At 42.1% G+C, this 23,030-nt stretch overlaps 1 protein-coding gene across 3 annotated transcripts in view; it reads left to right on the forward strand.

The window, feature by feature from the left end:
* The window catches only part of SRGAP3 (SLIT-ROBO Rho GTPase activating protein 3), a 186,981-nt gene that overhangs the window by 135,447 nt on the left and 28,504 nt on the right, over window positions 1–23,030 (forward strand). For 2 of the 3 annotated variants that reach the window (XM_082209313.1, XM_082209311.1), the window contains exons 8-14: window positions 533–634; window positions 1,978–2,175; window positions 6,394–6,478; window positions 12,230–12,257; window positions 16,052–16,154; window positions 20,824–20,884; window positions 22,553–22,630. In XM_082209313.1, the coding sequence (XP_082065439.1) occupies window positions 533–634; window positions 1,978–2,175; window positions 6,394–6,478; window positions 12,230–12,257; window positions 16,052–16,154; window positions 20,824–20,884; window positions 22,553–22,630 (655 nt within the window). Of the gene's footprint in view, window positions 1–532; window positions 635–1,977; window positions 2,176–6,393; window positions 6,479–12,229; window positions 12,258–16,051; window positions 16,155–20,150; window positions 20,182–20,823; window positions 20,885–22,552; window positions 22,631–23,030 lie in introns of all 3 variants that reach the window. The other variant, XM_082209312.1, reaches the window with a different exon arrangement.

A 23,030-nucleotide genomic window follows, 5' to 3' on the forward strand; every position in this document is an offset into this window, starting at 1 on the left:
TTGCTTTGAGAAATTTCTTTTATAATCCAACACTATAAACAAATAGATTTTGTAACAATAGAGTAGATTTGCTGCATTGCCATAAATAACAACTACACTCAGTATTCTGTGTCTGAGTGAGGTTATATTTCAAGCCCAATAGAAGGATTATACTACTAGTTAAAAATTAAATACAGTGGTACCTTGGGTTACGAACTTAATTTGTTCTAGAGGTCCGTTCTTAACCCATTCTTAACTTGAGGCATGCCGTGCCGCCAGCATGCAATTTCCATTCTCATCCTGGGGCAAAGTTTGCAACCCGAGGTACTACTTCTGGGTTAGCGGAGTTTGTAACCCGAAGTGTTTGTAACCTCAAGCGTTTGTAACCTGAGGTACCACTGTACTCCGTCTTTTGTTTTTAATATCCATCAGTCCAAAGTTTTTGGACATTTTTATCATGAGGATGTGCATTCTTCGTTGTGTTAGCTCTTTGATACCTGTCAATATTCTGATCCTTCTTGAATTTGCATAGTCTTATCTGTTGTCCTTTCAGGTATGTCAAGTGAGCGCCCAGCAGCCAGTTCAGACAGAGTTGCTCATGCGATATCACCAGCTGCAGTCTAGACTTGCCACACTCAAAATAGAAAACGAAGAGGTGAGCGCTGTAATTGTCTTTAATCCTTAAGTAAATAAGCTTTATTGATTCATTTATGCGAATAATTCTATGCAAGGTGACTTTTAAACTAACAGAGATGGCTAAAGAATTAAATTGTATTGGACAAGCATACTTTTTTCAATCCAAGGGCTTGTGATCCCTTGGAGAACGCAGACCAGGTTTGTATTGCGTGCCACACACAAGTCCGATCGCGCATAAGTGGGGTGTGTGTGTACCTGTAATAGTAAAAGGGGGTAGTGGGTTTTGGTGCCTCAGGGTCTTGCCCCTGCATGAAGCACTCCAACAACATAAATGTACTAAAATGTCTTTGAGTACCGTATTTTTCACCCTATAGGGCGCACCGGCCCATAGGGCGCACCTAGGTTTTTTTTTGGGGGGGGGATAAAGAAAAAAAATTCCCCCCCAGGCGCGGGGCTGGGGTGGGGGAAGCCCGAGCTTCCCCGACCCCAGCCCCCAGAACAGGCTGCTATCCGCAAGCCTGGGGAGAGCTTCCTGAATCCTGGAGAGCGAGAGGGGTCGGTGCGCACCGATCCCTCTCGCTCTCCAGGCTTCAGTGAAAGCCTGCATTTGCCCCATAGGACGCACACACATTTCCCCTTCATTTTTGGAGGGGAAAAATTGTGTCCTATAGGGCGAAAAATACAGTATATTATAAATATTGTCTGATCATCCATGTGGTCATCCTGCATCCTGTTATATGAATGATATATTTAACCAGAAGAGCACAATAAAGCCATGCCAGGTCTATGACTCCGGATAGGAAACAGGCACAGTGGCTTGCTTTGTAATACTTGTTTTGCTACATTGTTTGAAAGCACCAAATCTCTACTATAGATGGGGCACGTCACAAAGAGGCTCTTTATAGCTGCCACCTGAAAGTGGAAGGCACAGAGTGGTTTGGGTGATGGTGAACACCACCAAACCAGTTCCTGCTAGTTTATACAGACTAGGATGATGTGCTTGGGGTGCGGAGCTGTTATGTTATCATTATAGCACTGTAGCTATAAACTCCTGTAACAACTTCATAGTGCTGTGTCCTGTAGTGCTTCCTGGTTGGGTGCTATTGTCATTGTCACTGGCATCTAGAAATCTCTTTAAAAATTCATTTCTAATGTGGTTTCAGGTACAGAACAAATTGCTCATCCATACACAAAAGCATCTAATCCCAGGAACCCTATATTATCTTTTCCTCCCTAGGAAATCTTTCAAGTTCAAAAAATAAGACTAGCTTGGTGTATCGAAGACCATGCACCGACGGTGACCTAACTGTGTCACAGCAATTCACTTTGTCTCGTAATCGCCTGTGCCTTTAATTTCTGCAGGTGCGAAAAACATTGGATGCTACTATGCAGACATTGCAAGACATGCTGACAGTGGAAGATTTTGATGTCTCAGATGCCTTCCAGCATAGTCGCTCCACTGAGTCGGTCAAATCAGCTGCTTCAGAGACTTACATGAGTAAAATAAACATTGCCAAGAGGAGAGCCAACCAACAAGAAACTGAAATGTTCTATTTTACTGTGAGGATAATCTTATGTCTATATTGAGCACAGTGTGGTAAAAAAGCAATAGATAAGAAGGCTTATCCCCTGTCAGGGAAAAAGGCGGGTATAAACTATATACTGCTAATAAAAGGCTGGCTCTTTCAGAGCAGTAGCTTCCCCTCCCCTTCCCATTTTAACTGTAGGGACGTCACATTTTTGTGACAATAGAGTGTGCTGGCATTCCAATAGCTACACCTCTCATTTCCCCACATACACATTCACATTGCTAGCTCTAAGAAAGGCAGTAGGGAGTCTAGGGATGAGGGAGACATCAATTCAGTTCTCATTCAGAGATGAACCTACCAAATTTGTACTTTCTGAAATAATATGTTGACCAAAACATAGCCCTCCTCCAAAATTTCACTGCTCCAGATTTTGCATTCAGGGACGCGGACTTATAAAAAATATTGGGGGGGGGGCCGGGAAAGCTCGCGAAATGTAAATAAGCTCATGAATATGCAAATAAGCTCATGAATATGCAAATAAAGTGGCGCCGCCCCCTCGTGAGCGAATAGGGGAGAGCGTGCTGCTGCCTATTTATCAGCTCCGGAACAGCTGATATGCGGGAAACCTGGGGCTAGAGGCAGGAGCCCCCGCCCCCGGGGATTCCCTAATCTCACGGGGGACGGCCGGGGCTCTCCGGCTAGGGCGCGCGGCTGGCTGGCTGGCGAGGGAGCAGGTGGGGAGGAGGCGGGGGACGGCGGCGGCGCCCGAGATTATTGGGGGGGCTGAGCCCCCCCAAAAATTTTTTGGAGGGGGCTCAAGCCCCCTCAAGCCCCATGGAGTCGGCGCCTATGTTTGCATTGTATTTCTCCAGCCAAGTAACGTGTACAAAAATGCATAGACTTGGGTGAAGTTTATGTAAAAATCCATATTCTGACAAAAATAACATTAAAATGGATTTTAATAGGGGAAATTGCTTTGCAAAAATGTGCATATTGGGCAATATTACATACATAAAATTCATATAATAATACAATATAATACAATACAATATAAATGTATTAAAATGCTGGTGGATTTTCATGAGGACTTTTTAAAAAACCACAAACTGATGTAGAGAAATGGAGAACTAACTGATCTTAAGATCGGGAGAAAAATGAGAAACTGAGAGAAACAGAAATTGTCAGAATCACCGAAGTTTGTGTCTCATCTGGAGGAGGAGTGACTTTCACATGATGACACAAGCAGCGCTTCTATAAAGAACTCCTGCCCTGTAGAAGTGGATGGAGGAGGGGAGTATTCAAGGACCGAGGTGACAAAACCAGACAAGCCAGCCTCTCGCTCTTTTCCAATTTCGGTAAATCAGAGTTCAACTTTCACCTATAGCCTGTCCTGGTCTTTATTTGTAGACAGAAGATCAAGAATGCAGTAAACCAGTTTGTCTGTTCTTATACATTCACAGTAGCTCTTGGTGTTATGTTGAAAACTTGTTTGAAAACTTGGAAAAGTTTAAGAAGGCCGTTTAGATGTGCTGTGCATGGAGTGGGCTTGGCTGATGTTCAGAAAGGAATAAGAAGCCCACCATATGGAGCCACGTAGAGTGGTGGCACTAATGTATGGCTCACCTATAGAAAGGTATCTCTGACCGCACTGGGAGAAACAACAGAACCAGGATTCCCTGAACCACTATCCCTTTAGGATTTTTTTTTTTAAAGTGTTTTAAGACAAGATGTTTTAAAGACCAGCTACTCCCTAGTTTGCCATTCAAGCACAGAGTCCCTCATTTCCCCCTCTATAGCAATGTTGTACCATTTCATCAGCCTTTCACCTCATCTTGGAAGCCCTTTTACAATGGGGCTGTCAAAATTTGGGTTGTTTTTTTAAAAAACAAAATGTCAGTTCTTATTTATTTTCAAATTTTAGGTATGTGTCTAGACCCCATGGCTGCGAAGAAGATTAAGAAAATAAAGCAACTGAAAATAATTTTTAAACCGCAGGCTTTCAAAACTTAGTTGCGAGCTTTGAAGATTAGGAGTCTGAGCATCAAGAAAAATGTTTAATCATCCCTTAATTCACATCACGGAAAATGTTTGTTCTACAAAATTAAAGTCAAACCCTTCCTCAGTTTCTACAGTGACTATTTGCTATAGTTCATATAGGAGAACAATGTAAACTCTTCTGGCCCTGTCCTGCCCAGTTTCTCCAGCCTAGAACTAGAGATCCATGGTACCCTGAGAGTCATTAATATTCCCTCACAAACTTTTTACAGTCTTCTGTAAAACTTGCACAGAACTTATTCTGTGCAAGTCCTTTTAAACTAAAGCGGAACTGTCTAGGAGGCGCATATCAGTTCATTTTGTTTATGGTTAAGCTAACACAAGAAATGTCTGATAAATTGTGCCATGTGATATAAATATCACGCCCCCCCAATACATCCCATTTAGCAATGGGTAGTATCCAACAGTTACACACATGGAAGACTAGTTGTGCAACAGTTCTTTCTTCCCCCCTCTTTCTCCCTGTAATCTCATCAGCTCCCCAAACAGTGGAGGCTGTGTCTTACATTATTACAATACAAAGGCTTGGGGGCTTTGTTTGAAGTCAGGCAGAGAACTCTTGCTCCAGCAGGAATTCCACTGGCACAAGATCAGTCTTCCATCTCTCACTCTTTAGAGGGCCTGATCCTTTGGATATGCTTTGTGGGTATAGGGGAGAGCAGGGGAAGGAGGAGGAGAAGCTAAGCAGGGGTTGCGCAAGTTGGCCTCTAACCCTTGAATCCAACTTGCTGGTCCAGTTCCAAGTACGGCTTGTTTTTAAACTAAGGTTTGATTGGTTAAGACTTTACTGTTCCATGGCAGGGCTTGCTTTTATGGGTAGGCCCAAGGTTGGTGGTATTTTATCAGGCTGCCCACGGCTGTGTCCCAGTCAGCTGTACTCTCCGCACCCAGTTCCAGGTACAGCAGGTTTGTTTGGTTTCCAAGGGGGTCCAAAGGATGGCAAAAGGGGTCCTCTCCAACCACAGTTCTTTCTGCACCCTCTGTCCTCTCCTCCAGCTATGATGTTTGAACCAGCACATTGGTTACTGCATAACTTTATATGCACATTGGTTACTGCATAGCTTTATAATACTCAGTATTTTCATAATGCTTTTAATTGTTCAAAGCATGTTATTTCATCAGCTTTACAGCAGCCATCCATTATAATTATCCCTGTATCTTGGAAGAGAGGTCTGTGACTGAGGTGGAATCTAGGCATATATAAAAAAAAGTTGTGAAAATGGTTTTTAAAGAAACGTTTGGGAAAAAATATATTGAATTTGCCATAGCTCACCATTGCCATCTAGTGTCACATTTGTATAATGCACTTAAAACGTTGCATTTGCAGCTGCATAGCTGAGTATCAAGAGGCTTTCCTAAGGCTGTTTGTTAACTTTAGGACAGCAGTGAGATTTGGACCAGGGAATCCTGATACACTGTCTAGTCTACTCCATTTAAGTAACATTTAAGAAATGTTACTATTTAAACTCAGTGATTTCTGAGATTTGCATCCTGAAATTTCAAAGATGCATTTTAGTTCTTGAATCTTCCACTTCCTGTTTCTTTCCTCCAGCCCCATATCTTCCTCCTCTTCTCTTGGCATCTGTGAAGTTACTTGCCTCTAGGACACTATTACTGGGTATGAGGCAATCTCAAAATAAAAGTTGTACTCAGAAGAAATCCATCAGCGCAGCAGAAACTTCTGATCAGCCAAGCCCGCAGACCTCATGCAGTGAGAATCCGTCTTGGCTTTATCACTGTTTGCATGAAAGTAGAACCCTTTCTGTAGGAACCCCACTGACACACACCCCACACAAAATTTCTTTTCTTATTGAGGCCATTCCCAGAAGCTGGACAAAAGAAAGCTTTCTTTGAACTGCTGTCTTTGAGCTTCTTGTGATCTGAGGCCTTAACCCCAAGCACATGGCTCAACACAAAGGTTTCTGGCTTAATAAGATCAACAGGACTGATACTGAAATTGTGGAAAAAGAAAAAGCCCAAATGACAACTGAATCCTTGGTCCATCTTTGTATGTACAACTGAAGTCTGGTTCATTAAGGCATACAACACATCCTTTCATTCCAGAAAGGCACTTGCAACAGCACCGCAGGGAAATAAATGTATGCTTCAAAGTTTATTTTGCTGATATTTTTTGCCCACTATGCTTTTGTGTGTGTGTGTGTGCAGTGTTTTTGTTTTTGTTTCCTCCCTTCAGAAATTTAAAGAGTATTTGAATGGCAGCAACCTTATTACCAAGCTGCAGGCTAAACACGACTTACTGAAGCAGACTCTGGGAGAAGGTAAGTTCAACTGAGCCTGAACAAAAAGATTGCATTTTAAATCACAACAGGATTTAGAATTGGATCTTAGATTTCTTAAATCTCCCTCGCTATTGTTTTCTTTCTTACGTCAGCATTTGTGATTAGTGATTCTGTCGTGCTTAATAGAAGAGGGGCAGAAAATCTTTGCTCCTTTCACTTTTAATTTTGGCTGAGAGTGGCATTTGAATGCCCCATTGCGTTGATTTGGTTCCTCAGGGCGTAAGGCTGGCCTCTCAGCATTAGGGATGAGCCCCATTATCCCTGCTTTGCCTGCTCTTTGTTTAGTGAAAAAGAAAAATGAAAACACCAAGCCCCCCGTAGCTGTGTTCTTGTTAACAATTATCCATTTCATTTGGCAAATAAATGATTTGGATAAAGGATTTTTGTGTTTGCAAATACGATCAAGGTGAATGGACTAGGATTCCCCCTACCCCTGCCTCAGAAACTTTGTAAGTTTTTGTTTTTGAAACCCAAAAAGCCCAAATTACTGAAATGATAGCACTGGTGCTTAGAGCCATAATCTGGAACAAAGTTTTCCAAAATATTCTCCAGCATCATAACTGAATGGCAATAAAAAAATTAGATGGTCATTTCAATATTTTGCATACTCTATATGTGCAGTGGACAGGGTGATTTGTGGCATTCTTCTTTTGATAGCTGTCATGTTGAACTGTGGAATTAAAATAAAAGGCATTGTGTTTTTCACAGCTGAGGATTTTATATCTGGGGGGAATTCTTGTAACTTAACTTGAGTCAAAATGCGCTGGGTCCTCTCTACCAGAATAGTTTTTTTGCTTCTAGTGATTTGAAGCATCTTGCCTCAAATCATTTGGCCTCAGTTGGCTTGTTGTGCAAAGGTCCTGCAGGCAAGGGAGGAACATAGGCTATCAGTACAGCTGTGCGTGGTCTCATGTGTGAGAGGCATTCATCTTTTTACCTGACAGCAGAGTTTGGGAAATAATTGGCCTGTTTCAAGGCATGTGTAAGTAGGCCAGACTTTCCACATCTATCAACATAGTGGAGCTGATGGTTTGGGCCTGCCTGTGGATCACTTTGCTGCCCTTTCCTCTCTCCTCTGGTGATAATTATTGTCCTTGATGCCAAAAAGAATGTCTAATGAATGTTTTAATCAACTTTTAAAGGGACGCTGTAGGCTACAATTTATTCTCCTTCTGGTTTGCTATTGAGATTGTTCACTTGGGAATAGGTCTGCCATATTCTGGCCGGAGCATGTTGCTTTCAGCTCTTCGGGACTGAGCTTTTAAGTCAGGTCTGTCAACCTTTAAAGGCCTGTGGGCAGTCCCATTTGCAAACCAAAGAAACTGACATGATTTCATGTTTCATGGTTTCAGAAGAATGCTGCTTTCAGACCTGCTAAGGAAGGTCTCTGTGGGACCACAGAAACTACATTAGCAGCCCATGCTTTAACTCCTGTCCTCACCCAAATGTTGATGAAGAGGACTCTTAGTAACCCACAAAAGCTTACCCCCTTATAAATTTGTAAGCTGCTGCATGACCCTTTGTTTTATTAATGGTTAGTACAAGAAAATACAGCTGTCATTTCCTACCGCTGGATGTGCGAGGCTGATATTTTACCCCTTTTGTATGCTGCCCCCCCAACAATGCCATCTCCTCAAAAAGTCTCTACTTTGCACAAGTGTGTCCTTAAAAATACTTCAAGAAGAGTGGTTGCCTTAAATCATGCATTTAACCTTAGATACCTACTTGAGTTATGTCCTTTCCTGAATATAAATTGGAACCTGAGCTGAACTGGAGCCCATAAGACTTTTAAAAAAGTTTTGCTTGGTGAACAAGGGACTATTTCTCATTTTAGAGATGCCCAGTTTGCAGAAGCTTCTGATGATTTATTGCTATATTTTGCTGTCATACACTAGGAGTGAATGTACTTCTTAAAGTTTGGAATCAGTTGCCTCTGATCTACTTTTAATACCCTTGTAACACAGATATAAACACGTAAAAGTTTAATTGGATTTTGCTGGCTTTAATCCCATAGATATTTGCCTCTCCCAAGTTAATATGATTTTAAGACCTGAGTCATCATAAGAGACAGCATTTGATACACAGTTCTTTAAACTGTTTTTAAAAATTGTGCCAATACTTTCTCTTCTGTCTTAGAAATTTCTCTCTACCGCAGAGCTGGTAAACCTACAAGCATATGCAGCCTTATTAGAACAATGGCTGCTTCTTTATACCCCCTTCTGTGGATTGGTCTGTGTTTCATATTAAAATTGGAGTAGGTCTCATTAGACATAATCAATCACTGCACGCTGCCAGGCTTATCTGAGAGCAGCTGATTCCAAATTCAAGCTTTTTAACATATGAGACAGGGCGGAGCTAGCAGCTAGTTGAAGCCTGACCCATATGGACTCTCCTCTTAGTTCAGACAACAAGCCTCTAAGGTTTTGACAGTGCTAAGACAACACTATCAATCAACGCATGATGTGATTGGATGTTTTATTAGTCAGCTTTCTAGTTAGCAAAAATTCTTCAGCATTTCTCAAGAGCAAGATAGGCCAGCTAAGGCTCCAGGCATCCTTATTTATTTACCAAGAGCTGCATCCTTAGTATGATGGTCAGCTGCCTCTGCTAACCAGGATGCTGGACCAGTTTTTTATGACTCACACCTTTATTTATACACACACACAAACTTACTTCCGGGGCCAGCTTGCGGCTTTTCCAGGCCCCTCGCTGTCCTTTCTCTGAGCCTATGCTGTCACCTCCAGTTTTAACCTTAGCTCCTCTTTTCTCCTTTATGAAGATCCTTCATCTGACTTTGATTTGGCCCAGCTCCTTTAACTCTCATGCCGTTACTCTCTTGACCAGTTTCCCAACACAATCTTGGATATTCCATATGGGCCAGATAACAAATGATGCCTTCTTTCCAGGTGAAGCTGTAGCTAGGCTTTAGGACTGCACTTTTGTGCACTTTAGCTTATTTGTTAATTAGTTCATCCAAAATTGCAGTATTCTTACATGGTTTCATCCAGTAATTGCGTCATGTCTTTCTGAATTCCCTTTATCTGCTTTCACTCGCTATCTGACCTGGAAGTTCAAATTCAAAAGCCATGAGTCATATAAGGATAAAAGGCAGAGTAGTTGATTATTTTTGGCGCTGTCACCACAAACATCCCTTTCAGGTGCCTCACAAAAGATCTTTCAACAATCTTGAAGCCTGTCTGCAACTTCACATGGAAAAAGGTTTCATTGCCTGATTATCCTTTATTCTGAAAATTCTTTCCACTGTTTTATAGATTTCTTTGCTCCTTCAATTTAAACATAAAAAATTATTTATTGCATTTATTGCATTTCATAGAATCATAGAATCATAGAGTTGGAAGGGACCACAAGGGCCATCGAGTCCAACCCCCTGCCAAGCAGGAAACACCATCAGAGCACTCCTGACATATGGTTGTCAAGCCTCTGCTTAAAGACCTCCAAAGAAGGAGACTCCACCACACTCCTTTATTTTCCTCCAGTGAGCTCAAGGTGGCATACACGATTTCCCCCCTCCTAATTTAATTCTCACATCAACTCTATGAGGTAGGCTAGGTGAGGGGCAGTGACTGGTCCAAGGCCACATCCAAGTGAGCTTCACGGCCAAGTAGGGATTTGAACCCTGGTCTCCCAGGTCCTAGTCCAACACATGCTAAAAAAGATGTTTTTAAAAGTAGAGGCAGCTTCTGAAAATAATAAATACAACAGGAGAGCCAGTCTGAAGTGACGCTGGAGGTTTATTATTTATTTTTAAGAGGAATAAATAGCCCATCACATTTCGAACAACATGTTCTTCGTGAGCAATGGAGTCAATTATTACCTTGTGCTTAGGATGCCAGGTTAACTAGGGCATTTAGAGGAGGAACATCAGGCTGGATGAGCCAGTGGTCCAAAGGCAACTTCATCTGTTTTCTTATTTTCACTATTATCTACTATCACCTCTTCATAATTCATGTTGCCAGTGGAAGTGTACACAGAGAACTTGCAAGTCTTTTAAGGTTGCAAAATCAGAAATGAGCTGCATCCAAAAATGTTTCTTTCGTATATAGCGGTACCTCGGGTTAAGAACTTAATTTGTTTTGGAGGTCCGTTCTTAACCTGAAACTGTTCTTAACCTGAAGCACCACTTTAGCTAATGGGGCCTCCTGCTGGTGCCACGCCGCCGGAGCATGATTTCTGTTCTCATCCTGAAGCAAAGTTCTTAACCCGAGGTAATATTTCTGGGTTAGCGGAGTCTGTAACCTGAAACGTCTGTAACCTGAAGCGTATGTAACCCGAGGTGCCACTGTATTGATTAAGAGAGAGAGGGAGAATACATCTTTTTTTAAAAAAAGGCAGTTTTGGTCTTGAAACAAAAACAAATGAAATTCCACAAAGAAAATGAGGGATCTGTTTACAGAGTTATAAATTGAATGGCATACACTTTTAACAGTATGTAGTGGCATGCCACCTTTTGTCAAACCCAAATGTTGTAAATATTTTGAAGGGGCAAAGACAGCAAACATGGGAGTCTGTCTGGTTAAAGTCAAATGGGCAGATATCTTGTAGGAAAAAGCTGGTCCGCTAAATACTGCCCTGAATTCTCATGCTGGTAGCATATCCTCAGTGAGGTGATGGGATAATCTTCAGCATGATTCCCAAGGACAGTGGTCCCTATCAGTACTCGTCCCTATCTCCCTCCCCCCACCCCTTATTCCCCCACTCTTCTAACCGCTAAAAATAAGAGCTATTGAGGCACAGATCTTTTATCTGGTGCAGATTGACTAAACTTCATTGACAGTAGAGCTAGCTGCCTGGATCTTTTAATAATTTATTTAAGCTCTTAACAAACATCATCCCTGAAGGCTCGAGGCAGAAAATGCCTCTATAAGAGAGCTGAAGATAATACTAATCAAAATGCTAAAGCCAGAGATGCAGCTAAAAGATTTGCTCTCCTCACCAACTGTATCCCCAGCTGGCCCCTTAACTCCAGCTAGCTATATTGTATGGCTTTAGAAGGCAGTAGGTCTTCAGCAGTTGGATAGCACAGTTGGTAGAGCATGTGACTCTTAACCTCAGGGATGTGGGTTCGAGCCCCACATTGGGCAAAATATTTGTGCATTGCAGGGGGTTGGACTAGATGACCCTTGTGGCTCATTCAAACTCTACAATTCTATGATTCTGTGCAGCCACAAAGATGATCCTCCCTGCGTCTGAATCTTGCTATTGGAAAGATGCAAGGAGCAATGCTGACGTCTGAGATTATGATTCAAGAAAGAAACACGCTCCGAATGCCTCTGAGCATCATCCTGAGATAATTGATTGGAGTAGGGAAGGGTAGAGATGCTCTCAAGTCAACATGGTTCTTGACTTGTAAGATGGCTTTCGGCAGTCAAGGGATTGTATTGAACACTATTCCCTGCTCAGAGTAGAAATGGAATTAATGGAGAAGACCAATTTAAGTTTATTAATTTCTGTAGGTCAACTCGGAGTAGAACTTAGTTGGATACACTCCCTAATATGTAAATTAATTGTAAACTGAGGTTTTATGAGTAAAATGTAATGTCTTCAGACCCTTGCAATTTCTCACTTGCCATGTATGAGCAGTTAACTTGTTGATTAACGTTAAAACAGTTTCCCCTGCCCCTGATTTTTTAAAAAAATACCAAATAGCTGTGACCTTTTATATTATGCAAACAAAGATGGAATTAATGTGTGATTTCTTCCCCACCCCAGGTGAAAGAGCTGAATGCGGTACAACCAGGTAAGTGGAAACTATATATATATAAATTTAATATTGCATTCTGGAGGCTAGTTGGTATTGCTACTGCAAGATGGATTTGCTTGGGTTTAAAATGCATCTGCAATAAACAGATTTTTGTGTGGTGGAATCCTTTAGCCATTGTGCTGTGGAGGGGCAACACCCTGCTCCAGGGGCCTCCTCTTATCTGCATTCCCTAAATGGATTAATTAGAAATATGACAAACAGGCCCTTGTTTTTCCTGCAGTGTAATTTTTAGCTGACTGGCTCTGAAATCATGAGGAATGCTGTGTCAGCTCGGTGCATTGCAGTGTCTCCATGGATATATTGGAGCTTATTTCTAGTCTGTTTATGACACTGACCAGCCATCTTGGCCTAACTGCCAGGACCTCCCTTGCTTGCCGATATTCATTCAGGGGCAGAATATCCATCAATCCATCCAGCTCTTGGATTGATCTCCTCTTACCTTTTGGCATGGAGTGTCTCCTAAATGATCCCTTCTCCGTAACAAAAAAATAGGGAAGGATAGGCATTGAGAATAAACGTAAATATTGGATAATTGTGGTAAGGGAGAGTGAGGAAAAATCTAAGGGCGTTTGAAGGGAAAGAAGTCACTTCAGAAGGATAAGCAGAGTCTAGGAAACCGAGAAAAGGAGAGCTGCTGACAGAAATTGGCAAGAGAGCATAACCTGATTCAGTTAAGCAATGAAAAGATCATTCAGCAGCAGCAGGCAGTGGCGATGAAAAGCCACTTGGGGAAGGATTGAATGGGAGAGATGAAGGGAGGGACATATATTGTGTAACAAGGTGAAATACATATATTTAGAAGTGTGCGTGTTCTGTATGATAAGGTTGACCAAAGTTATTTAGTGTAAGGAGCATTTACAAAAAAACAACAACACGTTGGGAGGTTTGAAATGCACTGTCCCTGTGTGCTGCCCTGTCTTTCACCCCCTCCCCTCACCATCATTTTATCCTATAATCTCAATTCACTTACTCCTCTCTCTGTCTCTCCCCCTGCCACACTCTCCCCTGTGACTACAATAATCCTTTCCCATTCCAATAATTTTTACGTTACAAACTTCCCTCAGTTTTAAACTGACTTAATTGTTGTAGTTACCTATAAGGGCATCTGGGGGTTGCGGTGGTGTTTTTAACTGAGCTGATACTGGTTTGTCAAGAGATCCCTAGTGCCCCCACCCACGCGCCAGTGCTCTAGTTTTCAAGGATCCTTGAGAGAAGTTGTAGCTGTTAAATCTGTAGAAGCTGGTAGCGCTGATGATTCTTGACAGTCCCACACAGGCAGTGTTTTGCTCTTGTTACTTCCTGGCCAGATTAGTGGTACCTGCATTGGAACAGGCAGGTAGTGCTGCTACAGTTCTTGTTTGCTGCCAGGCTCCATTGCTACCAGTGTGGTTCCAAAAGAAAGAGGACTGAGTAATTGCTGCACTTGTTACCAGCTATGTCAGGTCTGTTGGGAGCCATGACATCTGTGTCCCCTAAAGGTTTTTTCCCCTGATTTAAAAGCTTCAGTGGAGGACAGGAAGTTTTGCCCCAAATATTTACCTGCTAGGTTCAGTGGTTAGCTTTTCAGATGCCTGCTTCATAAAAGAATGTGTCACTCTGTGACCTGAGTGACGATGGCTCTGTACAGATGACTTCTTCTTCTTTTGTTTCTGTAGAAGAACAAGCTCTGAACCTCTGAAATTCACTTTGCTCAAGGGGCTGCGCAGAGCACAGATTTTTATCCTTGCACCAAAAGGCAGCTTCTGCTCACCCTTCAGCTTTCTTAAGTCTGCACAGCATAGCACCCTGCAGGGCTGAAGCCGGTCATTTTGGCGCAGTCTTGAAGAATAATTAAAATGGTTGCATGCTTTCAGCTGAGGAGGAAGAAGGTAGAGGTCAGAGAGGGAGGTTTTCTCCATTGCTTGAAGAACTCCCAAAGAAATGCTGCAATTGCTTTTCAGCTCAGCTGCAAGAATTTTGTCATGATGCATAACAGTAGGATATAGGACTCTGATATACAGGACAGCTGGGCTGTCAAACTCATTTTTTAAAAACATAGCACTGCCTCAGTGTTTAATAAACTGCAGTACTAGTGAAGAAATCGAGAAAACAATTTTGCAAATGCTAGCATCGATGGCTGTTAGACTGTAGCCCCCTTCGCATGAGAAGCTCTTTTTCCAGCCAAGCATGTGAAATACTGGGTTGCATATCATGCTGGTCAGTGCAGACTGAGAAAAACAGCCTTTCTAATCGGCTGCAAATGAATTTTAATTTCCAAGCTACTGTAAAGAGGTATAACGCTTTATATTCTCTCAGTGAGACTGTCCTTTTATAGCCAGGGATAACAATGGCACGTATGGGACAGAATTTGCACAATACCTTAAAATGCCAGAACCGTGGTAGGCTGTGGGACTGAATCCAAATTCAGAATTTACCCCTAAAAAGAACAGATCTATTTCTGCACTGCAGCATTCCTGGCAATCGTAACTGTATACTCTGTCTCATAGTGTTTTTATCCTGCTTAGAGTTGGTTATGTTTTTAAAATACATGATAAAATATCCAAACTATTTGAACTTCAGGGGCACTAAGGGCACAATAAAACACCTGAACATGCACAGCTTCCCCATCTTTCTCCAAGGGGTATTCCTTCCACACATATAGAGGCAGCACCCAGTTCAGACCTTCGCACCATCTTCTCCAGCTGTCAAAAGCGGTTCATTTCCACCTTGCTTGTGGCCTCTATCGCCAAAGAGGCCTGTCCATTGCTATTATTGTTCCAGTGCCTTCCAACAAGTTTATATAATTAGAATTTCTGTAAAGTCTTTCAATCAGAGTATTAGGGCCTGCGGCTGCCACCTCCTCCCACTCTTAGGCAAAGCTTACTGAATGCTTCCAAAGTTACACTGGGAGTCAGGAATGTGTCCCTGCCAGGTCAGCAGTTTGTTTTATGCAATGGATTGCTAGGCCATGCCAGTGGTCTCCCCCAGGGAAGTGTTGAAAAGGAAAAGTCAGCCATACTGTGTTCAGAAGGGAGGTGTCCGTGGCCCTCCAGATACTGTTGGACTACACCTGACATCATATTTACCCCTTGGCCATGCTGTCTGGGACTGCTGAACATCTGAAGGGCCACATGTTGCTGGACTCCCAGCAGTCCCAGCCAGCGTGGGTAAGTATGATAATAAATAAATTCTGTGTGCAAAACTGATGATGATCCTTTGGAAATGAAAGATGCTACCTTAAAAGACAAGCTGACAAAGGCTTGGGTCTCTAGAAACTGGGGCACACACAGAATAATAGAATTGTAGAGTTGGAAGGGAAGGGTCATCTAGTACAACCTCTTTCAGTGCAGAAAGCATTTGCCTATTGCTGACCTCAACGCACAGTCCCAAGTGAGTTTTACTACAAGTTATCCATAAAAGTATGGACAAGCTCCTGTGTCTCTACTTCCCCCCACTTCCTTGTCCTGTCTGTCTTCATACCCATTGTTGCTTCTTGGCTCTCTCTTGCCCTGTATCCTCCCCTCTTCTTTCGGTGTGGAGAGTTGGCATTGTACCCATGAGATACAGGTGAGTCCATGTCTTAGGTTCCCCACGTTGATATTTAAAATGACAGATATATGAGGAATATATCAAGGTGGTAATGGTCACCTAATATGGTTGGAGCCAATGCACTCGTCCTCACAGTGACCTTTCCCCTTCTAGCTCTTTTTTATTTGCAGTCTTTGAAATCTTTCCCTGCCATTGTATTCAAGTTGATGTTTTGTTGATCTCTTTTGTTCCATTTTTCTCAGGCCCCCATGTCTTCCCCCTAAGCCACAGAAAATGAGGAGACCTAGGCCTCTCTCAGTCTATAATCATAAACTCTTTAACGGCAATATGGAAACATTCATTAAGGTACTTGCTGTCTAACAGTGAGAATCTGTGGACACTGTGGATGTAATGGTAGCATTTTTTCTCTTCTAACTGCTGACCTGTTTCCTTCTCTCGGACCTGGCCTTTCCCACGCACTGCACATCACACCATTAAAGTGGTTAGTATGCCTCTGCCTCAGTGACAATTTCTATTGGTGGCTGTTGCTCCTCCTTACTGCAATAGTGAGGCACATCACTCCTATTTGTGCCAACTGGGAGGGATGAGATAAGTGTAATGACCCTTGTGGAACAGTATGGAATCGCAACACTCTTTGTGCCTGTCAGCATGCTAATTGCAATCTGCCATATCTTATCACTGCAGGCAGAACTACCGAGGTTTTATAAGCTGCTGTTTATATGAACATCCTGGAATTTAAATGCAGCATGCCTGCCTTCCGTTAAAAGAGATTTGCAGTGGATCAGAGTTAAACAAAAATCCTTAAAAGATTAGGGTGCTCAGACTGATATGGCTCTTTGTAATTTAAGAAAGGCAAGATGCTATTAGCAGAAACAAAATGTATAGTCAACGATTTATTCCACAGGCAGAAAACTCCTGAATGTTTGTTTTGAAGTAAAGTGACAGAGGAGAGAAAGTTTGACCCATGTTGAGGCACCCTTCCTACTCCCTACTTCTGGAAAATTCTGGATGTCCACCTTTAAAGAATAATAAAGTCAGTGCTATTTTCCTAGGAAAAAAAGTGCCAGAATACATCATGAACACCTCTGTTGTTCTCTTAGAATGGCAATGCCGCCCACCTAAGAGATGCTGGAACTGAGTTCCAGTGAATTCCGGCTAGAAAAAGCCCTGGATATTAATAATAATAATAATAATAATAATAATAATAATAATAATAATAATAATAATATTTCAGTAACTTGTTCTCCAATGGCTGTGAGAAAAAAGAAATAACAAGCTTTGGCTCACAGTTTGTAAGGATTGAGTGGGATGGCAGGAGCTTTCTGCATACCTGTCCTGTGTATGGCTAACTGAATGACAAGCTAGGTATTTTCAGTATTTTATTTACATGAGCCTAAAATAGTTGTGTTAAAACTGTTCAGCAAAGTTGTGCGTGTCTTTAAATAAGCATTTGGCAGGCTCATTTTTACGTCCCCACTCCATCCCATAAAAGATTAATATGCACAACATCCGGGATTGCACTGAGTGCTACAGAAGAAGATGCATTGATCTCGCTGCTATTTGGAAAGAGCTATGGTGTAACAGACATTGAGGAAATAGAAGCTTTGAGTGGGCTGAAGAATTGCTGCCATTTTGGAGTCAATCTCCATTCAGCATTCAGTTTTGTGCCTTAGGCACAGCTTAAAAATAGGATGCTGATTTAGGAATTTAGAAAGATTTGTATTCTTTAAAGCAGTACTGATTATTGCAAAGAGAAACACATTTTAGCTTTCCCATTACTATTATTCCAGCACAGGAGCAAATTGCTTTTTTAATGGCTCCAGTAGTCTTGACTCCAGTAGTCTTGTCTCTGATTTTGTGTATGTACATGGGGAGCGGACAGCTATAAAAGTCTATGGTGCATATTAATCAAGTCAAGTCGAAGAGCTTGTCCTGCTCTCAGGACTTTGCCACCACAGGGTCTAATGTAAATCCCAGAGAGAAGTGTGAAGGCACCCAATTCAATTCTACTAACTAGGTGTGTCCCTTTAAAGCTGTCTGGGTGCAAGGCCACGTGAGGACCCATATATAAGCTGCTCTGAGATCTTTGTGGAATAAGTAAAATCAGGATGTGACATCACAGTTGAGTTTCCCCCACTTCTTTGAGCTACCTTCCTTCTTGTTAATGCCTAGCTCTCTCTCTTCCCTGCCCACTTCCTATTTATGGTACCACCTGAACTCAAGGAAGTTCCTTTTGTCATCCCTGTCTCCTCTAGCTTGACTTCAAGCCCTCGTTCTCCACCTACCCTTTTCCATTAATTTCCTATTGCGTGGTCCATTGCCTATGCCGTCTTCAGTCACCTTTGAGGGGTTGACACAACCCCTCTCCATGTGCTGAATAAAGCCGTGGAAGGAGCCACATCAGCAGCCGTGCCCAACCCTGCACCTATCACCTCTCTGAGCAAACTGCACCAGAAAGAGTCTTGCCAACTTTGACCATGCTCTCTCCTTTCATGGAAGAGCTCCATGCATAAAGATCAGTGCTGTCACAAAACCTGGACAGGAACTGTGAGGCATGAGTTCCCTGAGCAGTCAAAATGTTCGTGAACGAAGCCATTTTGTGCTAGTTCAGCCATTTGGTGTGAGGGGCTTCACAACTCCCAGAGCAATGTACCGATTAACATGTTGTTACTGCTTGCCCCAATATCTAACACTGCCACCGCTTCAAACCATTCAGATGTATAATGTTCAGCCACCAGCCACCCAAAAAGTGAAACTGTGGATACCTTCAAGGGTAGAGTCTCATGATTATTTTTTTATATGACGAATGGGTTGACACACAGGACTTTCTGGAACTGGCCCTGTAAGTAGGTGAAGAACTATCATATAACAGGGCCTCCAAGTCATAGAGTGACACCAATAGTATCAAATGCCACTTGAGAGATCAAGAAGAATAAGCAATGTTGCACTCCCCCAGTCTTTCTCCTCATGAAAGTCATCACTTTGGGCAAACAAAAGCCATTCCAGTACAAAAACAAACTCTAGAACCACTATGAAATAGGCCAAGATAATTTGCTTCATCCAACCACACCTGAAACTGACCAGCCACTACTTTTTAGCTGGTTCCTTCTAGTGATTATAAACATGGTAGGGCTATCAAATGTATTTTTAAAAATTATTCCAGTTACTTTAAGCTTTATATTTTAATTATTAATTAAATCAACATATTCAGTGTTGCGCCAAAGGAACTAATGCCACTAGAAATCTATCTGAAAAGGATTGACCCACTTCCAGTAAAGATATTCCTGAAGGAAACTAGTGGTGGTGAATTTTCAAGCAATAAGATTGCAGTGTCAAACCAAAGAAGCCGCTCTATGTTTTCCTAGAAGCAGTGGCTGCTTCAGGGTAAGAAGAAAAAGAAAGCTTGCCTCCATTTAAACTGAGTTTTCTTAATAACTCCAGAGAGAGAAATATTACTCTGAGGTGATAATTCTATATGTTCTCCTGTGATTATTTCTTATGCCCTATGTGGCAAAATGGATGGTTAAGTACATCCTAAAGTATGCTCCTTTTTTAAAAAGAAAAAGTTGAGGTATGTTCATTATGGGTCTCAGCCACAGGAAACAACAACAAAGAAATATCTACCCATTATGAAAGGTTTGCTTTATGTATAAAGGTAAAGGTAAAGGTACCCCTGCCCGAACGGGCCAGTCTTGCCAGACTCTGGGGTTTGTGCGCCCATCTCACATCTATTGGCCGGGGGCCAGCGCTGTCCGGAGACACTTCCGGGTCACGTGGCCAGCGTGACAACGATATTAATACTTTACATTGTTTTCCACACAGAAGGCCTTCAAAGAAGCTTACAAAATGTCAAACTAAAATATAAATATAAAACAATGCACATATAAAAATTAAACCAGAGCAGCAAAAAATAATAATCCAAACCACCCACAAAGAGGAAGAAATGTGTCACAGAAACAAACTTCCAAGTGCCAACTAAGGCATGCCCATAACTTGACAGGCAAAATCTTCACTTTCTTGCCAGCAGGGCTATGAGATAGTCTTGCTGCTGATGCCTGTGAATGTGGAGGTCTGAGGAGGGGGGATCTGTTGGAAGAACTAAATATGGGGATGAGGAGAATGCAATAAATTATTATAAGAGTAATCTGAAAGTTGGTCACTGAGGACAAGAGATTGCATACTAAGCAGTTATATGGGGTGTTGGAGCTTCAACTAGATCCTTCTAAGCTGCCATTGCATTTGAGCTTTCATAGCCTCTGGAAGTTATGCTTACTTTAACTGATCTTATTCTTGCTTAACCTTTTCTTTTTTCCCTACTTTGCTGCTTTGTTTGCTTATCAGAGGAAGAAGGAATGCTCGAACCAGAAACCAGGTATTTACTAGAAGAGGCCCCCCCTTTCTGGGGAAAAAAAATCATATATGTTTATATAATATGAACATAATCTAAATTTAAGGGAAACAATTGTAATCCCTTGCCAAAAATACACTACACTCTTATAGTTCACATTAAGTTTTTAGTGATGGATACGAAAGCCAAAACTCATGCAAGGATAACTTTTCCCCTTGCCTTCCTCTGAATCAGGCTAGCATTTCAAAAATGTTTGCCTCTAGGCAACAGTTCTTGGTTTGAAAACATTTGAATGGTACAACCAAGCAATAGTGCATTTTTACAGAAGGCCTGGCTCATAGCTACATTTCTGTAAAGTGATAGTTATGATCCAGCTGCATAATACTCCATACGTAGCTTCAGACTAAATCAGCTTGATTCCAGGGACCAGCTTCTAATTTATGATTTTTCTCAAAGCTGGCAGTATGTAGGATATGTGAAGCGCTGTTTCAAAAACTTGCAGCGATTGTTCTCTTAATTTATTGCTAACTCTTATGATTAAACTAATGGTGCTCTTTTCCCAACCTGAGACTTTTTGTGCAATCTTTGCTAGAATGTGTTTTCTAAAGCACTGACTTCATCAAATCAGTACGCTCAATTTTTCTTTATTTGATTGTTATTTCAAAGGATTCAGGACAGGCTATTCCACTTGTGGTCGAAAGTTGCATTCGGTACATCAACTTATATGGTAAGTTCTTTTGGTAGCCTCCCCGTTGGCTATAGTTTTTCTAAAAAACTCTCTGTTCAAGAATTTCTTCTGTCTGAAATGCAAACAGATAGGCCTGTTTTGTTGCTTAATCATATGGGCCTGAGTCTTAATTATTGTTATTTTATATAGCATTGATTTAGCATCAACATAATAACATTTTGTGTGTGATAAATTATTGGGTTGTATGTGCTCTTCCTGGCTTTTGTGGACCTCAGTCCAGACACTTGTGAAAGAAATCAACTAATGCCTTTCCATCTATTGCGGTGTATCCAAGATCATGATAAAGTATCAGTGTTGTGCAGGGTAGGTGATGTAAGGCCCATTAACCATATGCAGCTTATTCAAGGTTTTCTCTGTTGGGAAAAATTCTCTTTCTCCCCTATCAGCTGTCATGGACTAGCTGGATGCAGAGGAATGGTGCGAGGCACCAGCTGAAGAACCCCCAAGGGAAGAAGGCTCAGAGCCAGAGGATTCGTGGTGGGACGATGATGAGTGGTCAGAGGGAGAAGAGGGAGCAGACTGGGAGGAGGGTGTGTCGGAAGGTGAAGAGATAATAGGACTTAGTGAGCAGGAAGAGGCTGCAGAGAGCAGGCCAGAAGCAGAAGCGGAGGCTGGAGAACAGAGGGGGCCAAGAGGCAGAGATGACACAGGCTGCTGCAGAATCCAGGGAGTCTCCTCCTCCTGCTTCGACCAGCTCCCCTCCCTCCAGTCTCTCCTAACTCACAGGGAAGTGAAGAGAGTAGAGCAGAGACAGACAAGGCATCGGAGTCTCAGATTACTTGGGAAGGACCGGGGGAGGGGGAGGCATAGAGAGCTATGGGAAGGCGGGGACCTTCAGTCATTGCAACTGCCTCATTGGGGCAACATATACAGTGGTGCCCCACAAGAAGAATGCCTCGCAAGACGGAAAACCCGCCAGACGAAAGGGTTTTCCGTTTTTGAGCTGCTTCGCAAGACGAATTTCCTATGGGCTTGCTTTGCAAGACGAAAACGTCTTGCGAGTGTTCCGATTTTTCCCCGCTTCCCCACCCCTTTTTCTAAGCCGCTAAGCCGCTAATAGCCTTTTAGCCGCTAATCCGCTAATCCTTTAATAGCCGCTAAGCCTTTAATAGCCGCTAAACCGCTAATAGCGCTAATCCGCTAAGCCGCTAATAGGGTTGCTTCGCAAGACGGAAAAACCGCTAGACAAAGAGACTCGCGGAACGGATTATTTTCGTCTTGCGAGGCACCAGTGTACTGGGCTGTTTTGTTTCTTTGAATAAAGAATTAATTTCACTGGCGCTTTGTGAGTTGTTGCTGATCTGCTCTCAACACCCGCCCTGACACCCACCAAACAACATTCACTGGTTTGTAGGCTGGGTGTAATCCTTGGTGGACTGCGGATAACATCTGAGCCTTCAGTTGCCTTCCCTAGTACTAGAGCATTTAGAAGTGAAAATCAGTCCTAATTTACATTTTTCTCAATTATATTTTTATTCTTTCAGCATTATTATTATATTATTTGTTGAATTTATATACCGCATCATACCTGGAGCTCTCAGGGCGGTTTGCAGTGGAAATAAACGACTGATATTCTAAATTGAAATAAATGACTGATATTCAAAATACTGCAGTAAGCCTTTCTTTTACCTCTTGTTTTATGTCCAGGTCTACAACAACAGGGTATTTTTAGAGTTCCTGGATCTCAGGTTGAAGTCAATGATATCAAGAACTCATTTGAGAGAGGTATGTGAGAAGTCTGTGTCTCTCACAAAATGATGTGAAGCTGTTCCACCCTGTAGTGCAATACAAAAGCAGGAAGAGGCTGCAGAGAGCAGGCCAGAAGGGTGATGCAGTCAAGTATCTGTTGTATTCTATTTCCCACATAGCAGAATGTTCTAGCCCAGATTGCAACATGTGAATACTGTTTCACGTCTGGATCTTTCAAAGCCTTTTACTGGCACAAGTTTTTTTAAGCGAAAGCCTCATAAGCTGTTTTCAGTGCCAGAATTCAGCCCAACCAAGAAGACACAAGTCTTGACCCTATGCAGAATGTCTTTTCTTCTTCTTATAAAATGAGTGTTATAAATATCTATTCCATTCTAGGCAAGTTTCTTTCAGAAATATAAAATACGACCAGATGTTA

The sequence above is a fragment of the Podarcis vaucheri genome (assembly GCF_965113315.1).
Source record: "Podarcis vaucheri genome assembly, chromosome: 2".
Lineage (NCBI taxonomy): Eukaryota > Metazoa > Chordata > Lepidosauria > Squamata > Lacertidae > Podarcis > Podarcis vaucheri.